Source organism: Sorghum bicolor, chromosome 6 (assembly GCF_000003195.3).
Source record: "Sorghum bicolor cultivar BTx623 chromosome 6, Sorghum_bicolor_NCBIv3, whole genome shotgun sequence".
Lineage (NCBI taxonomy): Eukaryota > Viridiplantae > Streptophyta > Magnoliopsida > Poales > Poaceae > Sorghum > Sorghum bicolor.
In genome coordinates, this window is record NC_012875.2 from 55351881 (window position 1) to 55368244 (window position 16364).

At 45.1% G+C, this 16364-nt stretch overlaps 2 protein-coding genes and 2 long non-coding RNA genes across 4 annotated transcripts; 2 read left to right on the plus strand and 2 right to left on the minus strand.

Moving 5' to 3' along the window:
• On the minus strand, positions 74-2221 carry LOC8063921 (ubiquinol oxidase 2, mitochondrial). Its single transcript, XM_002448408.2, has 4 exons — positions 1778-2221; positions 1511-1639; positions 501-989; positions 74-376 (listed from the first exon to the last, which is right to left on the minus strand). The coding sequence occupies exons 1-4, from the start codon at positions 2093-2095 to the stop codon at positions 317-319; spliced, it is 996 nt and encodes a 331-aa protein (XP_002448453.1). The 5' UTR covers positions 2096-2221; the 3' UTR covers positions 74-316.
• On the minus strand, positions 6989-8581 carry LOC8071109 (ubiquinol oxidase 1b, mitochondrial). The gene is made up of 3 exons (XM_002448409.2): positions 8159-8581; positions 7408-8025; positions 6989-7306 (listed from the first exon to the last, which is right to left on the minus strand). The coding sequence occupies exons 1-3, from the start codon at positions 8423-8425 to the stop codon at positions 7247-7249; spliced, it is 945 nt and encodes a 314-aa protein (XP_002448454.1). The 5' UTR covers positions 8426-8581; the 3' UTR covers positions 6989-7246.
• On the plus strand, positions 9043-11131 carry LOC110436598. Its single transcript, XR_002454403.1, has 3 exons — positions 9043-9496; positions 10121-10632; positions 10811-11131. It is a non-coding gene; the product is annotated as an uncharacterized LOC110436598 (long non-coding RNA).
• On the plus strand, positions 13190-14177 carry LOC110436209. Its single transcript, XR_002454002.1, has 2 exons — positions 13190-13631; positions 13722-14177. It is a non-coding gene; the product is annotated as an uncharacterized LOC110436209 (long non-coding RNA).

Here is a 16364-nt window from a genome sequence, read left to right on the forward strand (position 1 = left end):
TTAAACAAAATTAATCATCTGCAAACAAGATACGAGCTATGCAGAAATTGTACTACATGAAGAACAAAGGAACTTGATGAACGCCAGAAAAGCACCTGTCACACTCAAAGATATGTACATAGATATGTAGAGTAAGCTTGCTCTGATAAAGACGACAGTGACTCAGTGAGGCGTACATAAAATAAAATGGTTTCACTGGTTGGAAAATATATCCTAATCGCAGTAGTAGTACTCATAAGCATTATTTCTTTCCCTTAAGACAAAAAACACTCATTTGCTTATTAGCGATGCAAAATTCAGCAGAGCACAAACAGCCTCAGTGGTATCCGATCGGCGCAGGGGACTGCTTCAGCTGCATGCCCTGGCAATGGATGTCCTGCATACCACAAGCAAATACCAACTCAGACTTCAGAACCAATCCCATAAACACGTCCCCAAAAAAAAACATATACACGTCTTCGACGAAAAGCAGAGGTATTGGAATTTGGAAGTATTCGTACCGATGCAAAGTGGTTGACGTCGCGGTGGTGAGCCTCGTCGGCGCGCACGACAGTGACGACGTCCTTGAGCGTGGCGTTAGCGGGGAGGCGCCAGTAGTCGATGGCGATGGACGGGGCGGGGACGTTCTCGATCTTGCCGGCCTCGAGGTCCTTGAGGTACTCGGTGTACGAGTGGATGGCCTCCTCCTCCAGGTAGCCGACGACGCGGTGCGCGAACTTCGGGGACAGGAGGTAGCCGAGGAAGTAGGCGTTGAAGAAGACGCCCTGGACGGTGATGACGAGCGCGCGCTCGTACCACCTCGGCTTCGCCACCTCCATGAAGGTCATGAGGTGCATGCGCTCGTTCTCGGCCTCCTCCAGCAGCGCGCGGATCCAGCCGCCGCTCTGCTCGAAGCGGCGGAGTGAGCGCAGGTGGAGCAGCATGCCGCCCACCATCCCGGGCACCGCTGCTACGGTCTCCAGCATCATCGCCCGGCAGCCATACCGCCTCTGCAGATTCGCCCAATTCACAGGATCAGCTTACAACAGTACAGGAATAATAATCGATCTTTCACAACCTTTGAAAATATTCAGATCATTTGCACATGCATCTACGAACGAAAATTCTTCTAAAAGCCATATCAAAAAGATGAATTGCTAATACAAACAAATATTATCAAGCCTGTATTTTATTACTGGGCTCCCATGCCATAAATCCGTTTGCTGATGTCCTTGTCAGTTTCACTATCCACCTTCGTCCATAGAATATAAAATCGTTTTCCATAAGTGCTCGATGTAAACTACTCAATTTCATCCACGTTGCAAATTGCAAATACAAAGTTGCGACTTCCCGGAAATCAGGAGCACAGAAAAAAATCCAGGAGCCACAATATACTTAACCCCCATGCTACGACATGTACTAGTGAGGTCGGTATCTAGTGGTCCAACTAATTAGAAACGCCGAACTGATCATCCGCCACGCTATGGAACAGAGAGAGCAATGGATTGTGCGCGCGCGCGCGTGCACGAACCTGGAAGAAGATGTCCGTGGGGAAGCGTAGTGACTTGACGGTCCAGTAGGCGATCTTATCCATCAGCGTCTTGGGCTCATGGTGCCTGGTGAGGTCAATGGACGTGTCCGCCGTGTACGTCTCCCATGGCTGCAACAAAATCGCAACAGATTAATCACGCACAATTAGCGCAGATCGATCCACCGCCGGGACGAATTAACCGCAAAGCAAGGACAAATAAACTGAACAATGATCAAAGCGAGGCGGAAGGCAGCGGGGCGCGCGTACCCTAAAGCAAGTCCACTTCCACTCGGTGCCGTCGTCCCGCACCAGCTTGTTGTTTTGCTCGATCCCCCAGTAGCTGTTGATCACCACCGCCTTCTTGTCCCCTCCCTCCTTGGAGGCCTTGGCTGCCTCGTCCTTCGCCTCCGAGGCGGCGGCGGGGGAGGACGTGGACATCAGGCGTAACATGACTGCCTGGACACCGTTGTTGCTCCCGCCGGCGAGCAATGGCCTCGAGGCCGCCGCCGGTGAGACCGCCGCTGCGGTGAATAGACGGGAGCCGGCGTGGCGGAGGAGGATGGATCCGGCCCTGGAGCTCATCATCGCTCGTTGATCGCCGCGTGGGAGAAGTTGCGAATTTACGATCGCCGCCGCCTGGGATGGGGGAAGTGAATCGTTGGTGGGCCACCTGTTTTGACGTGGGTTGCAGTTTGGAAATGTGGCGGATGTTTTGGGGAGGACTTTTATATAGGACTGGTGGGTCCGCCCCGTCAGTGATGGGGGAAGGTGCCTTGCTTCCCCGGGCTTCCAGAAACCCAGGAGAGCCTTTCTTCTTCTCCAAGTCGAATGGTTTTAATTCCCGTGATTTTTTTTTTCTTATGGTTGGAAACAGCCTGTGTCATTAAGGTTCACGTGTGTGCACGCTAAAACCTGTATCTGCGTTTGTGATGCGAAATTGGTACACGCATCAGATCTCTCTACATGACATATGCAAGCTTGTAAGATTTTTTTTTCTTTTATTTCCCTGAGTGGTGACAATAAAAATACTAGATTGCTTGTAAATAAAACTGCTTGATACGTTTTAATGGGATTATTTTGTAATGTTTCGGTTGAAAATATTCCGTTCACACCATTGGATTGTCATATCCTGATATCCATGGTACGAACTATGAAGTACGGAGTAGTTAGTACTTGTAGTTGTAGTACATGTGGAGTATAAGAAGAGAAAGCAAAGCAAAACGGTACTACATGATGGTTTCCGACTTTCCGTTCTGTTGTTTATTTTGTCTTGTGGACCAAGAAAGACTCTAGCGGTCCAGCTTCGAGCGACCCCAGACCAAAACTTTGTCGGTCAAATGTGGCAAGTACTGAATTTAGGATGTTTTTCTTCTATATACGGCGAGTTTTTTTTTGCATTTATTTATAGATCATAATTCAACCGTATATAATGTGAGTACAAGATGATATATTATATATATACTTGAGTTCGGCCAGGAAACTTCCTGGGCCTTGCTTAATTAATCTTTGCTGGCATTGATTGTATTTGCCACGCAAACGTAGCATTATTATACTAGCTCCGTTCTCTAGCTTCTAGCTTCTTGATTTTTTGGGTGGAGTGATATTTCTAAGTTAATTTCAGTGGAGTAGGGTGGATAAATAAGTGAGACTTGATTCACTCACGAATGATTTTAGTGGAGATTGAATATGAAGTAGTGAGAAGCAGATTTTTTTTTTTAGTTCTCAGCTTTCAATGTAAATGGAGATAAGATCATTACCTAATCTCCGATAAAACCTCTATGCAACTTTGATGTTTGACGACAAGAAATGATTCTCGCACTACTACATAAAAAAAATTTCGTGGCCTTTCGAAAATAGCCTCGGAGGTGGGCAGTTTCTTCAACCGCCTCGGTTAATGCTTCGGATTAACCGAGGCGGACATTTCTTATTAACCGAGGCGGCCAAAAAAAGTGCCTCACAAAATCAATTTACCGAGGTGGTCATCTTAAGACAACTGCCTCTAAAAATAGTTTATTTTCGGAGGCGATCATCTTATAACAACCACCTTTGTAAATCTATTAACCGAAGGCGGGCGCGCTATAAGGCCCGTCTCGGAAAATGTGGCCCAATAGGTGGCCCATTTCAGCCCGGTATCACTTATCGTATATAAACGAAGAGCTAGGGTTTTTTCTCACAGGCAGCGCCCCCTCCCCTTCCCTTCTCTCCCACTCCTCTCCCTCCCTCCCTTCCTCTCTCTTATTCACGGCGCTCCCTACCCTTCCCTTCTCTCCCACTTCTCTCTTTATTCTCTAGATTCACGGCACCTCTTTCTCCACTTCGCGAGGCGGCGCATGAGCATGCCCAGGGTGATGCACGGGTTGGTCCTTCAAGGCGTCGTGGGGGCGACCATGGCGCGGACGGCGATGCCCCCTCCTCTCTAACCCTGCGGCGCCCCCTCCCCTCCAGGTGACGAGCCCCTCCCCTCCCCCGTGCCAGATCCGGCAAGGAGGTTGGTTGTTGCGCCTAGATCCAGGTGACGAGCCCCCTCCCCTCCCTCTCTTTCTCTCTCTGGACCTCTCTCACCCTCTCTCTCTCTGGCAGGGCCCTCTCTATGGCGGTGCATGGAGCAGCGCCGCCCTGCTCCTTCGCGGGGCGAGCTCCTCCTTCGAGCGGTGGAGACAGTGGTCAGATCGACGAACGTCGACACAGATCCGATGGTGGGAAGCTAGAGCCGGCTCTAGGAGGCTAGATCCACCGGCAGGCGAGCGGATCTTGGTGCTATGCGTAGTCCGGCATGGATTTAGGCACCGGCGAATGGCGGCGTCGGCAACAGGGCATGGATGGGCTCAGCGGGCCCATAGATGGGCTCGTTGGGCTTATCCATGGGTTTTTTTTGTTTTTTATCCGGTTTACCGTGGCGGGCAACGGACTGCCTCGGAAAAGGTCACATTAGCCGTGACCTTTGATTCGAGGCGGTTGCAAAAACCGTCTCGGTTAAGGGATTTTGTCCGCCTTGGAAAACAAATATTGTAGTAGTGTCGCAGAGGTTCACCCAAAAACCAAAAACTTTTTAAGATTTCTCGTCACATCAAATCTTGCGGCATATACATGGAGCATTAAATATAGATAGAAACAAAAACTGATTGCACAGTTTGCCTATAAATCGCGAGACGAATCTTTTAAGCATAACTAGTCCATGATTAGACAATGTTTGGCAATCTTTTTAGATTTTGACACTGTAGCACTTTCGCTTATATTTGACAAACAGTGTCCAATTATAAACTAACTAGATTGAAAAGACTCATCTCGATAAACTGTGCAATTAATTATTTTTTATTTATATTTATACTCTATACGTATATGTATGTCGTAAATTTTAATGTAATGAAGAATCTTATAAAAGCACTTAGCCGCCCGCTAGCATGCAGTAGCAGGAAAAGAGAGATAGCAGCTGAGTGTGCGTATACTACTGTATGTAATCATCACGCAATCATTATTTAAACACACGTCACTGTTCTCGAAAAAAAAGGATTGCCTACTGTCTACCGCACCAAAAAAGGTCACATCCACGGTTCAATTTCTGAACAGTTTCCAACCGCCGCAAACTCCCTTCGTCGACGTCCCCGGCCCGTCTCCGTCTCGTCCAATTCGATTATGAAAAACTACATAAAATCTCTAGAAGTATATCAAGTTACTCACGTGTAACATTATAAAACATAATCATAAGTAACCTTAAATTTGCATATAATTATTCATCTATCACTATTATAGATAATCTAAATAATCTTTTAAATTTGTGTCTATTGCCACTTTCCATTACAAATAAATAAATAAATAAATATCACATCAAATCTATATTAAATTACCAATATATTGTTCTTTTAAATGAATTTATTGGTTAGTTGAAGCTTTGGCATATCTATATTGATAGTGTAATTATAAAAAAACTGTTTTTATAATAAAAATATCACTACACATACAATTCTTTGATAAGAAAATTTAAATATTTTGACCAGTGGGAGAGGTTAGTGCAAATTAAAGAATAAAAATGGCTACATCGTCCTTTTTTGGCGTTTGAGACTTTTTTTAAAGAAAATAGTTACTATAATGGTTAAATATTAATATCCTCGTGAGATTAGCATGACTGTCCTTTCCTAGATCTGACTTAAAAGAGCAAGGTAATGTAGTTTTAAATGGTTGTTTATGACATTTTTTTACTTCAGAGTGAACCCAGTTAGGATCTAAAATCCTTATAATGCACACGATGTAAGTTTGAGAAATCACCTCATCGAGTCATCGTGGATGAAACAAATTCATCCCAAACTGAAGCCCATGAATTTATGTTGGACGGTGTTGTGTTCTCCATGCTAATGCAGTGAGGTGGTGATTATTTCTCAGAACATTTTAATAGATACCTTCGATAATATTTACAACACGACAAGCCACACAAGCTTCCACTCAAAAAAAAGGACAAGCCACACGAGCATGTATATAACACTTCACTACTAAAAAACATTATCATAATCGGTTCTAAATAAACCTCAACATATGCTCTCAAACATCCGTACCATCTCAGCTACACAAATACTTGTAACTATAGAACTAATATTATTCTAACTTCACATTTACAAATCTTGCATTGTATTTGACACCCTAAAATTAAAGATCTCAAATAAAAAGGTTGTTAACACACTGTAAAGTGTAGATCTGGTCAAGTACTACAATTTTAATATTGATTTTGGCTCCATTCGAGATTGTATCAACCATCCTAAATCTGGTCTGAGAACTTATATTAAATATTTAAACATATAACTCATCTCGAATCAAAAAGTTTTCAACTATGAATTTTAGAAATATCTTTAAACTCTATAATTTTTCTATAAAGTTTGTTTTGATCCGACTTCATATGAAAAAATGTAATCGGTTGCTCAATGGGTGCCCATGGATGCTTGGTGGGGATAGTCTCCACCTATTTTTTTTTCGTTTTTTGGAGTAGTGTTTGTTTGGTTATACTTCAACCCGCACTAATCCGTATAGGTTAGGAGAGATTGAAATTTCATTTCTGGTTGTACTCTGATACACCCAATTCACATGGGTTGAAAGAAATCAAGATAATAAAAAAAGTTTTATTTTTCACCTCAATCTGTTCCAACCGAATCCTTCACGTGGCACAAAATACCGATTATTTATTAGAGTCGAGAAAATCAGATTCGATCATCATGTGGCACAAAATACATATTACTCCCTCCATCCCAAATTATAAGTCATTCTAAGAATCTTGGAGAGTCAAACTTTTCTAAATTTGACCAAATTTATATTATAAAATAATAATTATTATGGTACTAACTAAGTATCATTAGATTCTTTCTTAATTATATTTTCATAGTACACTTTACGTTACAAATCTTAGTATTTTTCTCTATAATTTTGGTCAAACGTAAAAATGTTTTGACTCTACAAGATTCTTGAAATGACTTACAATTTGACATGGAGGGAGTATTTGGTAGTTATTTACACAAATAATGCAGACAAATTTATCACAAACAAGGCAGTAGGTCAATTAACATCATGACCGGCCCGTAATACAAGCGACATTGATAAACTAGCGGGCCACGTTGACTAAATTAGTGGTACCCGAGTGGCGCAGGCGTGTCCCGCAAATCAGACTCGATTATAGCATGTGACATAAATAATGCAGATCACAAACAAGGCAGTAGGTTAATTATTAACAATCATGAAGCAGGCCACGTTGACTAATTAGTGGTACCCGAGAGGCGCAGGCGTGTCCTTCAGCTTCATCCCCTGGTAATGGATGTCCTGCAATGCAATCCAATCCAATGAAATCGCGATTAATTAGTTGAGATCTGTCAAACTTGTCCACAAAAAGCAGGTGAATTCTTGCAAGGCAGCCGCCGTACCGATGCGAAGTGGTTGACATCGCGGTGGTGCGCCTCGTCGGCGCGCACGACGGTGACGACGTCCTTGAGCTTGGCGTCGGCGGGGAGGCGCCAGTAGTCGATGGCGATGGCGGGCGCCGGGGTGTTCTCGATGACGCCGGCCTCCAGGTCCTTGAGGTACTCGGTGTACGAGTGCACGGCCTCCTCCTCGAGGTAGCCGACGAAGCGGTGCGCGAACTTGGGCGAGGCGAGGTAGGCGACGAAGTAGGCGTTGAAGAAGACGCCCTGCGCGGCGAGCACGAGCGCGCGCTCCCACCACTTGGGCTGCGCCACCTCCAGGAACGTCATGAGGTGCATCCGCTCGTTCTCGGCCTCCTCCAGCAGCGCGCGGATCCAGCCGCCGCTGTGCTCGAAGCGGCGCAGCGAGCCCAGGTGCAGGAGCATGCCGCCCACCATCCCCGGCACGGCCGCCACCGTCTCCAGCAGCAGCGCGTGGCTCGCGTGCCGGCGCTGGAAGAAGAGCTGTTTGGGCACGATCAGCGACTTCACCAGCCAGTAGGCCAGCTTGTCGGGCAGCGCCTTCGGCTCGTGGTGCTTCTTCATGTCGATCGACGTGTCCGCTCTGTACGTGTCCCATGGCTGCACGTACGTACGTACATGAATCGTGCGTGTGTGTGTATATATATATATATATATATATGAACAAACGAACAGCAAACAATCAAACGGCAACCATCACAAATTGGAATTGCGCGGTTGCAAATGTGCTCACCCTGAAGCAGAACCACCTCCACTCCGTGCCGTCCTCCTTCACGAGCTTCCGCGGCTGGATGCCCCAGTAGCTGACGACGGCCTTGATCTTGTCCTGCCCCTCCGGCGCCGGGGCCTCGGGCTTTTGGCGCTGTTCTGGCGCGGCGGCCGTGCTGGACATCCGTGCGGGGAGGATCCTCGCGGCCGCGGGCACGGTCAACGGCTCGGCGGCGAAGAGGCGGGGGCCTAGGTGGCGCAGGACCGCTGCTCCGGCCATCCTGGAGCTCATGGTTGATGTGGAACTAATTAACTAAACCGTCGTTAGAGCCGGCAAGTGGCGCGAAATATTTGGTGGACGTGCTCACTTCGCAGGAGTGGAGATCAGATGGCTTAGGAGTAGTGCTTTTGGTGTTGTGGTACAGCGAAACGTCCTTCCGTTGTGGACTGGTTTTATAGGTGAGTGCGACTATTGGAATCGGCCGGCGACCGGGCGCCCAGCAGCGAAGCTTCTATTGGCGATGAGGTGAGCACGATCCGGGGCAGGCATCTACTACTGGTAGCCATCGTGCCGCATCGTGGTAGCGGTATATTCTATTCTACTGGTCAAGTGGCAACAGTTCAGCCATCAGCGACTACCGTGACCGTGTGTACCAAGTAACAATAATCACAATTGCGAATCCTTCATCCTAAATTATAAGGGCAGTCTCAATAGAATATTAATAATAGTTTCTATCTCTATTAGTTGTCTTGACATCTTATTATTTTGCTGATGTGGCAATAAAATTAATGAAAAGAGAGAGTGGAAAATGAAGAAATCATTTCTCCCTCACGAAACGATGTCAACGCTCGCAACGAGGCTTCAAGAAATTACGGAAACACCACTGGGGAGAAACGAATGATTTTCATCCGCCGGCCCGCTTCTCCCGCAATCTCGCTCGCGCGCGCGGCCTTGGCTTCTCCCGCGCTCGCTCTCTTCCCACGCACGGCCTCTGCTTCTCCCGCGCGCGCTCGCCAGCGTCCTATCCAAGCACTTCGACCCTTATTTCCTCCGGTCCAAGCACCAAATTCCAAGACCCAACATTCTCCGAACCTAATCCATCCCAAATCGACGTGAATCCACTCCGGCCGCTGTCCTCAAGTTCCAGGCAAGGAAAGGCAGGGCGAGGTAGGGGTGCTCCGGCCGCCGTCGCTGCCAGATCTACTTCGGTCAATGGCGCTCGCGTCACCCCTACTGATGGATCCAGTTCGGCCGCTGGTAATCCCGCTGTCGTGGCTGCAGCAGCATATCCACCGCTTCCAAGTCTTCAAGCCACCGGATTTCCTGCTTGGTGGACAAGTTCACGATGGGCTCCAATGAAGGGTATGTTCTGCGTTCATCAGCTCATCAGTTCGCTTGTTCTGGACAAGTTCTCCGATGGGCTACTGAGTTTAGCTATGGTCTTTTTTTTTATTGAACCTAAGATCATCTTCTATTGATAAGTATATCTATTCAACCATGTGTGATAACTAGTAGCGCAATGATCCAAAAGCAACTGAATGTCAGGATCCTGGCTTCGTGCTGAATCTAGCCTGATTGGTGTCATGGTGAATTCTGTTGTCTATTTATAAAAAATAGTGGACAATGGATTCAGTTTCTTGAGCTTTTCTTGTTTGGATAATAAATTTACGGCAAGTATCTTAGATAAGATATGACTGCATTATTAGTAATGGATTTATACTTCTTTTGGCTAGGAAAACTGAGTAGTGATACTGAAATTTTATTTTACATGTTCAGATTGTATTTATACTGAAATTTTGACTGATCATAAAAAATCTTGTAAATTTATCAGTGAATACCATCTGCCATATCTAAGAGATTTGTCATTTTCTATGCATGTAAATTTGTATGGAACTCTATCAGTTCAGGATGTGCTCACTGTATATTGTTGTCACCATTTTTTTTGCTATTAATAAGGCATGCTGACATCTTATTTTATTTTTTTAGGATTTACCCACCAGGTGGTTTTATCAATTTGATCCAGCCAAACAGTAGTTTAGAGAATTTCCATTTAATTGGCAATAGAACAAGCACAGCTAGAAATTCGCCAAGCACTCCACAAGCATCTTCAACTATTTGCAGAAAAACAAGAAGGGGCAAGGAAGGATGTTGAGTGCGCCTTTGGGATTTTGCAGTCTCGCTTTTGTATTTTGCGTCGACCAGCACGTTTGTACAAGCAAGGGGATCTTCAGAATATCATGCTTGCCTGTATAATCCTCCACAACATGATAATTGAAGATGAGAAGGATATAGAGCAGGTTCCACTTGATTTGAATGAGGAAGGCAACGCATATATTGTTCAAGGAGCTACAGTTTCTCATGGACAAAACCCAGAGTTGGAAGGCTTGCTTAATAGAAATACCGCCGTACATGATCGCATAGCGTACAAACAACTTCAATCTAATTTGATTGATCATATTTGGCAAAAGTTTGGGAATTCAAATAGGAAAAATAATTAGGTACATATCTTTTTTATGATAAATTAATGATTCATGGGCTTACTGTAAAAATATTGCTAAGTCATCCTGGTTCATCTTTATTCTTTATGTTTATGTTTGCTCATCTTTTGTGTGGAAATATGACTGAATAATCTTGATTTTTTTTGAAATTTATTTGTTTATTGTCTTGTCCTCGCAGATGATGGTTTCTGGACTGCTGTGCAAACTGATGGCTTCTGAAGCTCGTGTGTGCTACCTGACATGATATGGACATCAACTACATGGATGAGAGATGATGGATGATGGCAACTTATTATTTTTCTATGGGTACCATGAACTTTATTTCTTTTGTTATCAACTATATGTACCACCTATCATGAACTTTAGTTATTTTGTTATCAACTATGTATGCTACCTATTATCTTTATTCCTGGATGCTATTGTTATATATGGTTCTGGACTGCAGAAATAGTGTATTTTTTTACTAGCGCGCATAAAGTATGTTGTGGAGCTTGTGTAATGCTGGTACAAATTGTGTGTTATGGAGGCTACATGGATGATTGCCACAGCTGATCTGCACTCCTTTTGTGTTGCATTAAATTTATCCTTTGTATGAACAAAGTCATAGAAACTATCGGTTGGGAGAGATTGTTTCTATTGACATTAATTACTTTCTTTCTCTCTTGGAAATAGCATCAAGAAACCAGCCATTGAGACTGCCCTAAGATGTTTAACTTTTTGATTGTCAAATTCAAGTCATTCTTTAAGACTTTTATTAGTACACCTAGCCACGACAAAAGAAATGATATTTTACACAAAATTTTAAATACGATGATTGGTCAAATTCGATGTCAAAAAAGTCAAATGTCTTATAATTTGAGATGGATTGAGTATCATCTTAAATATCCTTATTATTATTTTAAAAAAGATTTTTTTATCAGAGTATTATATCAGCTGCACAAAGAGTCCCTTGATACCGGCATATGCATGGTCGGGTCAACTATCTCCGTCCTGAAATATAGAGCATTATAACTTTTAAAATTTATAGTAAAATATAATGCATTCTACATATTAACTATGTTTAGATTTAGTAAAGTTTGTTAAAAAAATCATAATTTAAGAAGAAACTCTATAACTGAAATAAACTATAGGTACATGTATTATTTGGGTGTTGTCTTGAATTGTCTTAGAATTTCTAGAATAAACTAAGGGAGTAGGCCTATATCTGCTGCTGCAAGCTAAAAACAATAAATCCTGTGTACAAATTTCAATCAAGTTAAAATCAGTGACCTTTGGGTTAAATGCTTAAATCAATACAAAGACGGATCTTTACACACACTGAATTACTTAATTTGGTTGAATTATATGTTTATCTGATAGGGACAGCAAACCTTTTGTCTTCTTTTAAGATTGACGAAGTCAAATTTAGACCGGTCCGGTGGCCCTCAGGATTTTAACCTCATATTAAAAACAACACACATGTTCATTTACCAGCATTATAGCTTGTATCTAAATTTATACAGACCGTGATACATGCTTGCACGATTCTTGAAGCAGGACTATATAGGGTAAATATACGATGCAGTCCAAAACTAGTACAAGATACCCATCTCACGCAAAATATTCTCCTCAAACGGTCTTTCACAGTGTAAAGGAAAAAAAGCAATAACGCAAAAGGGAACGATCTATTACCGTGTGTTTGGTTGGGGGTTGAGTGAGTTGGGTTGGATCCAACCTAGTTTTTGGGGACGGAGTCAACCCATCCAGTGTTTGGTTGTACTTCTGCTTTTGGGGACGGAGCCAACCCATTTTAGTGTTTGGTTGAAGGATTGGGGACAGAGCGGCTCCATCCAGTGTTTGGATGAAGGAATTCAGTGTTTGGTGAGAGCCAACCCGGTTGGAGCGGCTCCGTCCGCCAGATTTTGAGGGACGGGTCCAACCCGCATCTGAGAAGAATATTCCACCCTGGAGCCAACCCAACCCTCCCATCCTCCAACCAAACAGCCACGAGAATGGGTTCGCTCCGACCCAGCTCGCTCCGCTCTCCAACCAAACACACGGTTAGATCCCTAATCTAACCCATTAATAAAAGGAAGATCCCTAATCTAACGACTAACAAAATAGAGCTAATCTAACGACTAATAACATAATAGAGCGTGATTAGGATATCAAAAGCATAAGCCAGAAACTTTCAGGGCCCTGCTTAGGGAAAATTTATCCTACTGGCTTGCTGATCTATCATAGAGCGCAGATTAAGGATATCACCAAGCAATTATTAAATAGAATTCTGACTTTCATTACTACACAAATGATTTTGTAAGACGGTATGTTTTTATTAACCAAGGCGGTCGTAAAATTGAACCGCCTTCTAAAATATCTGATGATTAATGAAGGCGAACGGTTTTATTTACAGAAGCGGTTAAAATAGCCCGCCTCCATAAAATCGATTTACGGAGGCAGGCTTCCTAATAGACCCACCTCCGAAAATGGATCATTTTTGGAGACAGGCCCATTAGAAGGCCCGCATCCTAAAACCGACTCAACATCTATAACATGGAGTTAGGGTTCGGAACTTCATCGTGGTCACTCAGTTTTCCTCTCCTTAGCCACCCTCCCCACGCCTCCCTCTCTCTCTCACCACAGGCAAGAGCGCCTTACTCCCTCTTCCTCATCTTCTCTCCCTTTGCTCCCCACTCGTGTGGTGATGGCAGCCATGGCATGGCGGCCCAGCCGGCCACCCGCTCATGCGCCGGCAACGGTGCGGTAGCGTGGCGACCCAACATAGCCCCCACTCGTGCAGCCAGCGGCGACATGGCATTCCGACGCGGTCTCTAGCTCGTGCACCTGGCAGTGGCGTGGAGGATCAACACCCGACCTACTGGATCTTGCGGCGTGAAGGATCCGCACACCCGACCACTAGATCTGGCGGCGTGGAGGATCTACACCGGCCACTAAATCTAGCAGAAGCTCCACTGTGGCAAGCATGGAGGAGTTCTGCTTTGATCCGCTCTTTGACACAAGTAACTGGATCCGCTCTTCTCTTCCTCACTCTCCATCTCTCCTCGCTCCTCTCTCCCGACTTTCTCTTTCTTCCATGGCTCTGGATCCAGTGATGGCATGGAGGCGCATACTCTGGAGCCTGGGTGAAGGAGGTTGGCCGCGCGCTAAATCCAGCGTGGAGGAGGTCGGATGTGCCTGGATCGAGGCATCCAGCGGTGGTGGCGGTCTACGTCCTTGTTCCTGTGTGTGGCACGGTGGAGCCGGAGGTTCCGATGTGCGGCATGGCGAGGCCAGATCCAGCTCGGAACGGGCTCACCGATTGGCTCGTGGATTTTTTTTTTGTTTTTTATTGATTAACCAATGTGGACATTCTAAGAATCCCGCCTCCATTAATAGATTAATAGAGGTGGGTAAAATAACCGCCACGATTATGTTATGATTAACCAAGGTTATTGATTGGAAGCAGTTGCAATGCCCGCTTCCAATAAGTCTTATGTAGTAGTGTTTCTTTTATGATACAATACACACACATATGCAACTAACCGGCGGCTAAGTTCATCCTTCAACAGCTAGCCTCCATGATTGATATACTATGTCTTGCACATGGTTCGAGAAGGACCTAGGAAGGATTACGATTTATAAAATACCGTTAGAGGTTAGTTATAGTATTTATACGCTACTATGTGTATCCATAATTTGACCTTTCGACTTTCTCGCTTATGGACTTCAGTTTCGATGAGAAATATTTTCATTATTTAGTAACACAAGTGCACGGAACTTAGCAACAAAGGAGTATAACTAGATTATTAACTCATCCACTGGTACACAGAGGTACTATACATGCGGTTCGTAACCCCTTTTTACAGGCGGTTTGACGAACCGCCTGTGTTTGGTGGCCTGTGGAAATAAATTTTTCCACAGGCGGGTAACTGATAACCATCTGTGGAAATGCAATTCTACAGGCAGGCGGTTCAGTTATGCCAACCGCCTGTAGAATTTTTTTTCTAAAAAATACGAAATCAGTTTTTAAAAATAGGAAAAAAGATTTTAATATCAAGGAAAGCCCATCAGCTATTCACGCATTTTTTAATATATCGCGTGCTATGCAGTCGGTGGGATTTGAACCTGAGACCTTGCCCTCGCGCGCACCCTCCTCTACCACTCCACCTATCACTTAGTTGTGTATATATTAGAGTTTAGTTCCACATATACTACTATAAACCAAGTATAAATTGATTATTTGAGGCCCTAAACGGATTCAAATGAAAAAGTCGTCAACTATAAATTTTTACAACTTTTTAAGATTTACAGCTTTTATATTGGTAGTTCCTTCATCCGAGGTCATTTACAACATTTGAATTTCAAATTTGAGAAATTCAAACGTAGCTTTCGATGACAAGATGATTTCAAATGAAAAAAAAATTTATCAACTACAAAGTTTCATAACTTTTCAAGATCTACAACTTTCATTTTAACGGTTTTTTCAAACGAGGTCATTTGGAAAGCTCAAAAAATTCAAGTTCAAATTATTTCTACACGCGGATTTCTTAAGAAACCGCCTGTAGAAAAATACATGATTTCTACATACGGTTTTGTTAGAAAATCCGCCTGTAAAAATTGATCTTCACAAGCAGTTTTGTAGTCGGGTAAGCTAATTTCTTTTCACAGACGTTCTTTAATTAAAACTTCCTGTTCCACCGCTGGCTTTGAGCACTTCTGCACTAGTTAATTAAATACTTAAATGTAAATGTAAAGGAGAGGTGTCATGTCTATATATCCGTGACACCTGAGGGTGATCGACAACGGTCGTGGATATGCATGACGAGTGGCGGCTAGAGCAGGCTACAGGACAGGGAGGACGGTGGCCTTCTGATTGGTCGGAGGCAGACGGTAACAGCGCGACCTGCGCTTGCGTAGCAGCAGCTCAGGCCGCCCATTACTAGTACTAGTACTTTCCTTATTGGTCATCGTCACTTCCACCGCCGTGAGGGCGAGCCTCATGCGTTTGTCTCCGTAGGCGCTAGACCATGAGATGCAGAACCTGCCTCCTCCAAGGTACGCAAGGCCCCCGAAGGGGAGCCAGTCTTGCTCAGGAGAGTAGCCCTCGTCCTTGCTAGGGAGGAGAGTGGCCTTGGTCCACTCCTGCCGGATCACCGGCCGGGGCCTGGCCTTGATGTCGATAGCGCGCAGGGCTTATTGCCGGCGCTTGAAGCCGAAGAGCAGGCCCAGGTCAGGGGCGTACACCGCTCGTCCCTCGAGGGGCAACACCCAGCTCCCCTCGCGGCACCAACCAAGCTTTGTTGGCGCCGCCATGTTCAGGGAGTAGGTTCCCTTGACCCCGTCGCACAGGCGCCGTACGGACAGCCACACGCGCCCGCTGGCGACGAAGTAGGACGTCACGTCAACCTCGTCGTCGTCGTCGCCGAACAGCATGCGCGGAGGAACAGGAAGGGGGTGCAAGCGGCCGCCGGACGTGAGACGGAAAGCCTCGAAGTGGAGGTCTGGTTCCGAGAAGTCGAGGAGTTGGGTCGTGACAAGCATTGACATGTCGTCGCGGTGGCGGCTGCTTATGGTGAGCAGGATGGTCCAGGCCTTCCAGCAGCGTAGGTCGTGGTCGTAGGTGTACTGCGACCTTTTGGCGTCGTAGACCATGATGTGCCCGTCCGTGGTCGCAGCGACGATCTTGTCCCCGCTGGGAGAAGCGGCCAAGTCCATGGGGAAGCTGAGTGGACGTCGAAAGCAAGCCACGTGGC